General features: G+C 44.3%; 1 protein-coding gene across 4 annotated transcripts in view; it reads right to left on the bottom strand.

Moving 5' to 3' along the window:
- Positions 1-12,469, bottom strand: part of ANKS6 (ankyrin repeat and sterile alpha motif domain containing 6) — a 77,865-nt gene that overhangs the window by 26,530 nt on the left and 38,866 nt on the right. For all 4 annotated transcript variants that reach the window (XM_028493768.2, XM_024126464.3, XM_024126463.2 and 1 more), the window contains 2 exons: positions 9,608-9,675; positions 6,553-6,669 (listed from right to left, as the gene is read on the bottom strand). In XM_028493768.2, coding sequence (XP_028349569.2) covers positions 6,553-6,669; positions 9,608-9,675 — 185 coding nt within the window. The remainder of the gene's footprint in view (positions 1-6,552; positions 6,670-9,607; positions 9,676-12,469) is intronic.

Below are 12,469 nucleotides of genomic sequence, written 5' to 3'. Positions count from 1 at the left end.
GCAGCCACATGGCACAGGGAGATCAGCTAGGTGGTTTGTGACCACCTAGAGGGGTGGGATAGGGAGGGTGGGAGGGAGGGAGATGCAAGAGGGAAGAGATATGGGAACATATGTATATGTATAACTGATTCACTTTGTTATAAAGCAGAAACTAACACACCATTGTAAAGCAATTATACTCCAATAAAGATGTTAAAAATAATAATAATAACCTTGACTGTAAATGGATTAAATGCCCCAACCAAAAGACATAGACTGGCTGAATGGATACAAAAACAAGACCCATATATATGCTGTCTACAAGAGACCCACTTCAGACCTAGGGACACATACAGACTGAAAGTGAAGGGATGGAAAAAGATATTTCATGCAAATGGAAATCAAAAGAAAGCTGGAAAGCTGGAGAGCAATACTCGTATCAGATAAAGTAGACTTTAAAATAAAGACTGTTACAAGAGATAAGGAGGGAAACTGCATAAAAAGGATTAATTAAAGGATTAATCCAAGAAGAAGATATAACAACTATAAATGTTTATGCACCCAACACAGGAGAACCTCAATACATAAGGCAAATGTTAACAACCATGAAAGGAGAAATAGACAGTACACAATAATAGTAGGGGACTTTAACACCCCACTTACACCAATGGACAGATCACCCGAACAGAAAATAAATAAGGAAACACAGCTTTTAATGACAAAATGGACCAGATAGATCTAATTGATAATCATAGAACATTCCACCCAAAAGTGGCAGAATACACTTTCTTCTCAAGTGCACATGGAACATTCTCCAGGATAGATCACGTCTTGGGTCTGTGTGATCCACAAATCAAGCCTTGGAAAATTCAAGAAAACTGAAATCATATCAAGCATCTCTTCTGACAACAACACTGTGAGATTGGAAATCAATTACAGGAAAAAACTGTAAAAAACACAAATACATGGAGGCTAAACCATGCAGTACTAAATAACCAAGAGATCACTGAAGAAATCAAAGAAGAAATTAAAGAGAACACAAATCAATAAAGTTAGAAATGAAAAAGGAGAAATCACAACTGACACTGCAGAAATACAAAGGATTATAAGAGACTACTACAAACAACTATATTGCCAATAAAATGGACAACCATGAAGAAATGGACAAATTCTTGGAAAGGTACAATTTTCCAAGACTCAACCAGGAAGAATTAGAAAATATAAACAGACCTATCACAAGTAATGAAATTGAAGCTGCAATTAAAAATCTTCCAACAGGGGCTTCCCTGGTGGCGCAGTGGTTGGGAGTCCGCCTGCCAATGCAGGGGGCGTGGGTTCGTGCCCCGGTCCAGGAGGATCCCACGTGCCGCGGAGTGGCTGGGCCCATGGGCCGTGGCTGCTGGGCCTGTGCGTCCAGAGCCTGTGCTCTGCAACGGGAGAGGCCATGGCAGTGAGAGGCCCGCGTACTGCAAAAAAAAAGCAAGATCTTTTTTGACCTGCTCCTAGAGTAACAGAAATAAAAACAAAAATAAACAAATGGGACTTAATTAAACTTAAAAGCTTTTGCACAGCAAAGGAAACCATACACAAGACAAAAAGACAACCCTCAGAATGGGAGAAAATATTTGCAAATGTCACAACAAACAAAGGATTAATCTCCAAAATATACAAACAGCTCATGGAGCTCAATATCAAAAAAACAAACAACCCAGTTAAAAAATGGGCAGAAGACCCAAACAGACATTTCACCAAGGAAGACATACAGATGGCCAAGAGGCACATGAAAGGATGCTCAACATCACTAATTATTAGAGCAATGCAAATCAAAACTACAATGAGGTATCACCTCACGCTGGTCAGAATGGCCATTATCAAGAAAGCTAGAAACAATAAATGCTGGAAAGGGTGTGGGGAAAAGGGAGCCCTCCTACACTGTTGGTGGGAATGTAAATTGATACAAGCACTATGGAAAACAGTATGGTGGCTCCATAAAAAAATAAAAATAGAACTACCATATGACCCCGCAATCCCACTACTGGGCATATACCCTGAGAAAACCATAATTCAAAAAGAGACATGCAACACAATGTTCATTGCAGCACTATTTACAACAGCCAGGACATGGAACCAACCTAAATGTCCATCGACAGATGAATGGATAAAGAAGATGTGGCAAAAAAAGAAGATGGTACTGATGAACCTAGTTGCAGGGCAGGAATAAAGAGGCAGACGTAGAGAATGGACTTGATGACATGGGGTGGGAGGGCGAAGCTGGGGCGAAGTGAGAGTAGCGTCAACATATATGCACTACCGAATGTAAAATAGTTGGCAGGTGGGAAGCAGCAGCATAGCACAGGGAGATTGGCTCGGTGCTTTACGATGACCTAGAGGAGTGGGACACGGAGGATGGGAGGGAGGCTCAGGAGGGAGAGGATATGGGGACATGTGTATGTATATGGCTGATTCGCTTTGTTGTACAACAGAAACTAACACAGTATTGTGAAGCAATTATACTCTAATAAAGATCTATTAAAAAATTTTTTTTGGCTAAAATGTTCAAACTTTTTTGATTGTGTATGAAATATATTTTATATCACAACCCTGTTACATGTAAATCTATACCACTGAAACAAGCTTTAGCCTTCTTACCTGCAAAGAATGTTGATATTTTCTACTCTGTTCTATTTTGCTTGTTAAAATGCTACTCATGAACTACTAAATTGATTCTACAACCCTCCAGCATGCTGTGGACCACAGCTAGAAAGACACGGGCGTGAGGGGACAAGGAAAGCTGGGCATCTCCTCTCCCAAGTGTCCTGAGTTTTCAAATGTGTACAGAGCATTTGAGCCACAATGGGTACTCTTTTGGCCAAGGTTGAGTTTCGAAAGAAAAAGGATGAACATTAGGAAAAGCTCCTGCCCTAGAGCAATCAAGGAGACAGGAGTTGGGGTCAGGAGGGTCCAGCCCAGAAGAGCCGAGGCCCCAGGCGTCCAAAGAGCTATTGGAAGCCACACTCGGCCTGAGAAGTTCTTTGCTCTTTCTAAGAACCAGCACAGACTTGCAATGGTAACCTAGAGTAGGGAAGATACACTTGCTTTTGTGATATTCAACGTCTCCCAATCATACCTTTGCTCTAAGATGCACTTGACACACAGTCCTCATTTCCACAGGACTTTGGCACTACCGACCCTTGAATAATAGGGCCATTCTCCAGCGATTAGTTCAGCTCGGCCCCTTCCCCTTGCACCTATCTCCACGTGGGTTCGCCTGACTTTGCAGGGTGGATGCTACCTGTGGGGAGGACATGGGTGGCGTGACATGTTGGATGCACCTGGATCTTTCAGTTGGGAGATGATCAGCTGGGGCCCCCAAGGAAGACCACTGTATTGGGCTGAATGTTTGTGTCCTGTGTTGAAACCCTAAGCCATCAATGTGATGGTATTAGGGGGTGGGGCCTTTGGGAGGTGATTAGGATTAGGTGAGCTCATGAGGGTCAGGCTCCCATGACACCATCGGTGCCCCTATAAGAAGAGATAAGAGAGATTTGCTTCTCTCTGTTATGGGTCACATGGGGACACATGAGAGGGTGGCAGTGTGCAACTTGGAATAGGACCCTCACCAAACTCAACCACACTGGCAGCCTGATCTTAGGCTTCCAGCCTCCAGACTTTGAGAATTAAATTTCCATTTACAAGCCACCTGGTGTAAGGTATTTTGTTATGCAGCCCGAACTATGACAACCACCAGCGGCTGTTGCTTCTACTCCTCTTGATGGGGCCCCGTTTAGTATGGGATACAAGCTGTTACAGAAACAAGGAGAAGGGGGGCAATGAATTTGAGAGAAAACTTAAAAAAAAATGTTCCAGTCTGTACAGACTTTAAGACAAATGTCCTCCTTTGGAGTGGGCTTGAGATGTCACATCATCCACTGTGATGATGACAGTTTCCTAAGATTTGCAAACCAACTCAGTCTGTTTTCTTTTTATGATTCCGGACCAAGGAGGCCATAACCACAGAGGGCAGAGGGGAGGTTCCAGAAGCATTAGCGGTTACCATCTACCAAGCCCCAGGCCAGGCTCCAGGGACACCCAGCTCCTGTCTCTCCATGCCCTCTGAGGTCCTCACTCGCCCTACATCTACAACCTTTTCTGTCCTTCTCGACTGGCCTAGGCTTGGCTTTCCTCACCTCCTTCCTCCCCTTGGCTCACACATCTGGCCCTTGGAGGCCAGGAGGAGGAAGGGTCCTAACTTCTGAGCCAGAGCCTACTTACCATCACTCACCTAGTCCCCACCCCAAAGCCCTTGCACACTTGACTGGGTCACCCTCAACCACCCTGGGAGCCTTAATCTGTCCCCTCTGGCCTCCCCTCATACCAGGCATCTTTCTCTCCATGCTCCTTTAGTTCTTTAAATGCACCACACATCTTCTCGGTGCAGGGCCTTTGCACATGTGCTGCCCTCTGCCTGGTCTGCACTTTTCTTCTACCCCTTTGCCAGGTAGTTCCTGTCTTCCTTCACATCGTAGCCCTGCTGCCCTTCCTCGGGGACGTCTTCCAGGCCCTTGCCTTACCAGTCCCCAGTCTAAGTCAGGAGCTCTCACAACACAATCTGCCTGTCCCGTGCCTGTGGATTATACCGAGGCAGGATAGCAGAGAGGCCAGGACACAAACTGGGTTCTACTCCTGCCTCTGACACTTACTGACTATGTGATCTTAGGCAAGTTCCCTGATCTCTCTGTGCTTCAGTTCCCTCATCTGTAAACCGGAAACAACCTCAGCGGCTTTCGTGAGGGTTACACGAATGACTAGATGTGACGTGCTCAGAGCAATGCTGGGCACTGAGTGATACTCAGTGCCCAACACCCACACAGTGCCTGGGACATGGCAGACAGTTAAAGGGAGATTTCTCACTAATAAATCAATGCTCTGAAGACTTTAGTGCTGGCTTCAGGTGATCCACCTGCGGTAAGCCACTCTGAGGCTTCCGTTCCCTAGGTGAACCCTTCCTAACAGCCGAGACCTGCCCACCCTCTGCTGCTCACGTCTAAGGGCAGGGCAGAAACGGTGCTGGTCTCCGAGCTCACTGCCCCTCTAGGAGCCTCTGCTTTCCTACCTGTAAAGTGAGGCAGCAAGGGTCCCAGGACAGGTGAGCAGTGTTTAGGAACAGGCCACTTGCAGAAGAGAAAGAACACACAGCAAAGACCTGCAGGAAAATGCTTAGGCTTGCAGACACCTGAAGCAATGCTGACTACATCACTTTGAAGGATGACCTCACAGCCTACACACGGGCAAAACAGTGACGACCACAATGGCAGAAAAACCAGCCCCCAACCCAGCGAGGCAGCAGGGCTGGAGGAGCTGCTTCCGCACAGTGTGATGCTGCAGGAACCAGTGAGGAGGACCCCCTCCCCGCCCCCGACTCTGCTCCTGGGCTGCACGAGGAGATTGTGAGGGTACCGGCCTCCCGGATTAACTGAGGAAGGGTATGCACAGTGATCTGTGAATGATAAAGTGTTACGTGGATATTTACTTGAGATTGTCACTACAGGTCTGTTCAATATTTCTGTGCGTACCTGGCAATATATAGAAAGAACCATAAAACAGTATGATCACTAACATAACCTTGTATTGTGGAACACAGCCTGAAGAACAAAACAACAGAAGAAAAAGCAAAAAGGCAGAGATGTCCATTCTGGTACTATTTACGATGGTCAAATCCCAGATTTTACCTGTCACTATTGTCCAACAAGTGGGGAGCTGTTAGGCTAAGTGTGAAAGAGCAACAGGTATGCAAGTATTTATATGTTATTGCTTGAATAAGAGACCAAAAAAAATCCAGCCCACGCTAGGGAAAAAGGCAGAAGGCAAAGGAATGTGAAGAGCCCAAGAGCGACTGTACAACTGTCTGCAGAGTGAGTGGTGCCTCACTTCTCCTGTGTTCTGTTTGCTTGTTTGTTTTTTGCATATGTGCCTTTGGGTGGGTGGATGGGTGGGTGGGGGCATTGCTAATCTTTAGCTCTAAAGCTGGTGAAACAGAAGTTGAACATGAGAAAAATGCAGGATGCCAACAACAACAACACTGACTGACAGATCTGTGTGCCAGGTGCTCTGCTGAGCATTTTAGTCCCGGCAGCGAGCCCATCACCCCCACCCTACAGACAAGAAAGTGAGGCTCAGAGAAGGGTGTGACTTGCCCAGGGTCACTGTAAGTGGAGGAGCTGGGATTCAAACCCAGGTCGGCCTGACTCTGGGGCCTGTCTTAGTCAACTTCCACTGTGCTCCGGAGGGCAAAACCCAGCCCGGTGGGGTGAGATGGCCGGAGGGAATGTTTTAGCCAAATCTAAGGAGAAACCACCTTGTGGGAAGAGAGATCTTGAAAAGGAACAGGCATACTCAAAGGTAGTGACCCCTTGGTCATGAGAGGTGTATGAGCGGGGCTGGCCTCCACCAGGTGTGAGGGAGGGATGAAATCAGACCATGAAGGTCCCTGGAACACTGGGGCCGAGGATCCTAGTGAAGCTCTCAGCTGTTGGAAACAGGAAAAAAAAAAAAAAAAAAGATTGAGAACAATACCTTGCCTGCGTTCAGTTCAGAAATCGCTGCCAAAATCTGCTGCCTGGATCCATCTGTCTTAATACCCAGCTCCTTCAAGTCACCATCGGTGAGTGTGAGGAATGCTTCCATATCCACCTGGGAAGAGAAAGGGGGCTTTGCTACTATCTGCTCGGTGCCACACCTCTTTTTCCCAACCACAACAGGACTATCAAGATAATGAGCTATTAGTGCTTATTAGTAGTGAATTAGTTATGATTTACTACTTCCAATTCCTGGCTTTATGCTGAAAGTTTATTTGAAAACATCATTAAAAACGAACCCTCAGGACTTCCCTAGTGGTGCAGTGGTTAAGAATCCGCCTGCCAATGCAGGGGACACGGGTTCGATCCCTGGTCTGGGAAGATCCCACATGCCGCCGAGCAACTAGGCCCGTGCGCCACAACTACTGAGCTCGCATGCCTAGAGCTCGTGCTCTGCAACAAGAAAAGCCACCACAATGAGAAGCCCACGCACCACAACGAAGAGTAGCCCCCGCTTGCCGCAACTAAAGAAAGCCCGTGTGCAGCAATGGAGACCCAACGCAGCCAAAAATAAATAAAATAAATAAAAACCAAACAAATGAAAACAAAACAAAACAAAGAAACGAACTCTCCTCAGCTCTAGGCCTGGGATTTTTAGGAGAGGTGCATTCTGGAAAGACTCTGAAAACGAAACAAGGGAAGTCTCTGAGACAGTAATCTGGGTGACTAGAGTGGTAAAAAATCCAAGTCTTGCTATTAGAAAGTTAATTCCAATGTTGCTGCACTTTCAACAGTATCGGATACTGCACAGAAAATATGAGTATGTGGCAGTACTCACCATGTTTCCCCCCCCAAGGACAAGAGAGATGCAGACTGTGGAAAGACAGAGTGAGAAAATAAACAAGCAGAAGCAATAAAGGAAAGAAGGGCCATTGGTTTTTACCAGTAAAAAAGGGGCATCTCAAAGCTGTTCAATCCTTGGTTTTTACCAGAGAAATTCTAACATTTCTGTCATCCCTGCCTAGGCCTCAGCTCCAGGAGAAGTTTCTTCCCTGTCTTGATCTCTTTTAATAGTCACTTTACTTTCCTGGATTTAAAAAAAAATCTTGAACCAGGTTTGAGTTAGTGGGGAAGGGTCTGCTCCCTTATCCAACATCAAGCTCTCCCTGAGATGCCGAGAGGGCCCCTCTGATAATGATAAGCTCCCTGAATCCCTCGGGGACTTTACAGATCACAAGGCGCTAACGGGCTGAAGGAAAAGGTGACATGATTTTGACGGAAACCACCTGCCCCTGGCCCTGCTGGATACTCCCCTCCCCCACCATCCCAGACCTGTGGCAGAGACCCCACACCCAGCTCCTCAGAAAGCACGGAACACATAAAATGAAAGCAGGCAGCCATCAGCAAACAGTAAAGATTTTTTTGATGATGAGAAAAATCGCCACTGAAGTTTAAGACATCAAGGAAGCAGGAAGGACAGACCGGATAGGGCAGAAAAGCAAACCAAGGAAGAAAGCCACAGCACCCCTTACTGTTTCTTGAACAAAAATACAAACTCCTCAGATTTTGGAATTTATGAATTAGATATGATTCTAAATGACCAAATAATTCTGCCTTCTCAAATAATAGAGAAAATGTTAAATAATATTTAAATCAAACTGACTAGGTTGAGTTCATCTGCCCAGTGAGGAACATTTCTCTTGCCATAATTTAGCTTGAATTATTTTTATAGAGACTGGATTTTCTTCACAACCACAATGCCTTTTTTTATATTGGCTTTTGGCTTTTATTCTGAGGCAGACCCTTTTAAATTTAAACATGATCTGTTGTATTTACTTTGAATGCCAATATACTGTGTATTAGCCCCCCCCCCAAAAAAAACAAACTCCTCAACTGCGTCTCAAGCTTGTTGGGGACAATGAGTGACTCTCGTGATTGCTACAATAACTATGACAGTTGTCATGTGCTAAACTGGGCACCAGAATGTTCTAAGCCAGTGATTACACCCTGGTGGCTAATGGGCCCACTGAGGAGTTTTATTTGGCCAACAGTAAAAATTTTAACATCTTATTGAGATGTAATTCACCTACCATACAATTCACCCATTTAAAGTGTGCAATTCAAAGATTTTTAGTACAGAGTTATGCAACTGTCACCACACTTAATTTTAGAACATTTTCATCACCCCAAAAAGAAAACCCATACTCATTAGCAATCACTCCCATTCTATCCTCCCCACATTCCCTGGCAACCACTAATCTTCTGTCTGTCTCTATAGATTTGCCTATTCTGGACACTGTATATAAATGGAGTCATACCATATGTGGCCTGTTGTGACTAACTTCCTTCACTTAGCACAGTGTTTTCAAGGCTCATCCATGTTGTAGTGTGTATCAGCATTTCCTTCTTTTTCATGGCCTAGCTACATTCCATGGTATAGAGATAACACGTCTTATTTATTCATTCATCAGTCGATGGGCATTTGGGTCGTTTCCACTTTTTGGCTACTATGAATAGTGCTGCTATGAACACTCTGCGTGAACACATGCTTTCAGTTATCTTGGGTATATACCTGGGAGAGGGATTTCTGGGTCATAAGGTAACTCTGCTAAACATTTTGAGAAACTGCTAAACTGCAGAACAGTAATTTTAAAAAATGTGATTGTGAGTGCTTTAAAGCAAATAGGAACTCTCTTAGACTAACACAGACTATTTACATCCAGATACTGAACACAGATTCATTAGGATTTGCTTTTTTACCTGCTTTAAACCTAAGAACATGCCAGGCAATCCCCTTCAACTAAAAGGACAGGAACAAACTTTACTGGAGAGAGCAGAGCTCAAAATTATAAAATTCTATTATAATAAAACAAGCCATAAGGTCCCCAGGATTTCACTGTTATGAACGGAACCAAATGTGCTGAACAAGAATTCTATTTCCTCAGCTATCTCAGTGAAAAAGATCAATCTAGGCTTACAGGATGACAACCTACATATTTAGACAACTGTTTTATGGTAAGATATAAATTGACATTCAAAAAGAACATCCTTACCTCTTGCTCCTCAAAAATGGGCTGATATTTCTCAAGTGATAATTTCTTAAGGATTCCAGTCAGTTCATCTTCAAGAGGGAAAGAATGTAAAATAAGATATTTTAGCATTTGGTAAAATGTATCAAGAGTGATCTTCAAACTTTCATAAAACAGTGGTAATCTTATTTCGAAATTCTACCAGAAACCCCAACACAGAAAGCAGATCTAAGCTGCGTTCCTGGGGATGAAGCTGAAGGTGGGTCCCGAGCCACCTGTTGACCATACTCTTCCCTTAGGGCAGGCTCTCAGCATTTGCAAAAACCCCAGATTGGGCTATGAAGACAGAAGATGGCGGGGGCAGTTCATGGCCAGGCTCCAATGGCTGACTCTCCAATGGCGGCACCATCAAGTTCTTGGAGTTCTAGCTGCTGGGACTAAAACCCTCCCGCCTGTCCCAGAACAATTTTTAATTATGATTTCTTGACTGTTGTTAGCTACAGCTGCAGTAAACACTAATGCCAGCAGTCCTCAGTTAGACAGAGAAAGAACTGGAGAGAACAGGTAGGTGGGCTTCAGACCAGAGTCAAGGTTTGCCTCAAGTGTTCGGAGGCTGTGGGCTTCCTGAAGGAAGGGCGTGTCTGAATGGAACAGCAGAGCCAGATGGGCACAGACCAGGGGAAAACAGAAGATTTTGAGTATCAAGTTATCAGAGCAGGGAAGATAAAGAAGGAGACAAAAGCAGCATCTGGGGGGGCTTTAAGAAACATTCATTCACACATTCGATAAGGATTTATCAGACTAGGCACTGGGGACTCAATAGGGACCAAAGCAGACCATAAGCAGGCTGTCAGGCTCAAGGCAATGGGGAAGAACAGAGCAGGGTAGGGGAGGTTGACAGGGGATGTGAGAATGTTGTTTTATAGAGGGTGGTCAGGGAAGGCCTCTCAGAAGGAGATATTAGAGCAGTAAATGAAGGAGTGAGCTGTGCAGATATCAAGGCAAAGAGCACCAGGCAGCATCCAGGCAGTGAGAACAGCAAGTGCAAAGGTCCTGGGGCAGCGGGGGCGGCTTACAAAAGAGTGGACTGGAGGTTAGGAGGTCAGAGGTCCTTTTATTCACTCATTCATCATTCAACAGTGGCTACCACTGTGCCTACTATGTGCTGGGAATGCAAGGATGGAAACGTCCATGCTGTGAAGGAACTCAGTGTAGCTGGGAAGATATAATGACGAGGATGACAGCTGATGCACAGTGCTCACTGTCAGGCATCCTGTATGGATGATGCATCTGCTCTTAACAACCCCATGAGGTAGACCCTCTTACTGTCCCCATTTACAGATGAGGAAGGCACAGAACGCTGGGTACCATATCTAGGGTGAGGTCACACCACTAGTCCATGGCACAGCAGGGATTCAAACACAGTGGTTTAGCTACCAGGCTTCTGCTACACACACTGTTCTGCCACTTCTCCCACTGGTGATGAGTATATGGTGAAGGGCATGAATAAGGGGATCTGGGGACAGAGAGGACAGCTGACAAGCCCAAGGGACCCGACAGGCTTCACAGAAGAGGTGCTAATGAGCTAGGATGTATGAGATGAAACGAGTCCCAACCCATACATAATCTATTATAGGTTCATGACGCCTATCATGCTTTGCTCCTGTCATTCCCTCCATGAGTCTCTCTCTACATCTGTGTGCTGGTAAATGTTTAACAACTGGATTTCTGGGAAGGGGAATGTACGCACGTATATAAGTACATGATTTTACTGATTTAAGGATGTGTGTGCACAATTTACATATAATAATAAATTACACAATACTCTGTATTATAAATTCCATATAGCCAATGCCTTCACTGCATTTCAGGTGTCTCACTGAATGCCTTCATTGATTTTTGCCTTACTCTTGAAGACATAGCCAATGAGTGTAGCTCCTTCATGAAGGCTCACTAATGCTTCCGTTTACATGAACATGTGAGATAAAATGAAATAATGAAGACGTACATTAGAACTTCATGTGAGCAACTTTGCTGAATCACATAATAGTTTTCAAAACCTTGAAGAATATTTTCTCAATTTTTAATGTTATTCTCAATATAACAGGTTAAACAGTTAAAGTTTAACCTGTATAATTAACACTGTCTCTGTCTAGATGACATCCAGATGCTCTTTAAAACATTAAATCAAGCCCTAGTGGGTATTTGCTGATTTCCGTGGTGTAAATTCCCCATTGTGGTCAATTTCAACCTACCAACATCAAGTTCCTGGAAGTGGAATTGGGAAAGATGCACAGCAGTAACACATCAATACACAGTATTCCCACCACGTAGATAAAAGAGACATAAAGAACCTTAAGAGAACAGGTATTAGTAAAACGCACTAAAAATTAGTAAATAATATATTTTGTTTTAAATGCCACATACCTTTACATGTAACATAATCAGCTTAATTATAAGTTCATGCAGTTTGACTTTTTTTTTTGTCTTCTTTATTTTTAAGCATTTTTATTTTTATTTTTTAAAACTTTTTGGCCACACAATGCAGTATGTGGGATCTTAATTCCCCGACCAGGGATCGAACCCGCACCCCCTGCATTGGAAGCATGGAGTCTTAACCACTGGACTGCTGGGGAAGTCCCTGTCTTCTTTTTTTACACATATTTTTGTTGTTGTAATTTGACTTTTTTTTTTTAACATCTTTATTGGAGTATAACTGTTTTACAATAGTGTGTTAGTTTCTGCTTTACAACAAAGTGAATCAGTTATACATATACATATGTTCCCATATCTCTTCCCTCTTGCGTCTCCCTCCCTCCCACCCTCCCTATCCCACCCCTCTAGGTGGTCACAAAGCACAGAGCTATCTCCCTGTGCTATGCGGAC

The sequence above is a fragment of the Physeter macrocephalus genome, chromosome 9, assembly GCF_002837175.3.
Source record: "Physeter macrocephalus isolate SW-GA chromosome 9, ASM283717v5, whole genome shotgun sequence".
Lineage (NCBI taxonomy): Eukaryota > Metazoa > Chordata > Mammalia > Artiodactyla > Physeteridae > Physeter > Physeter macrocephalus.
This window is presented reverse-complemented; position numbering and strand designations above follow the sequence as displayed.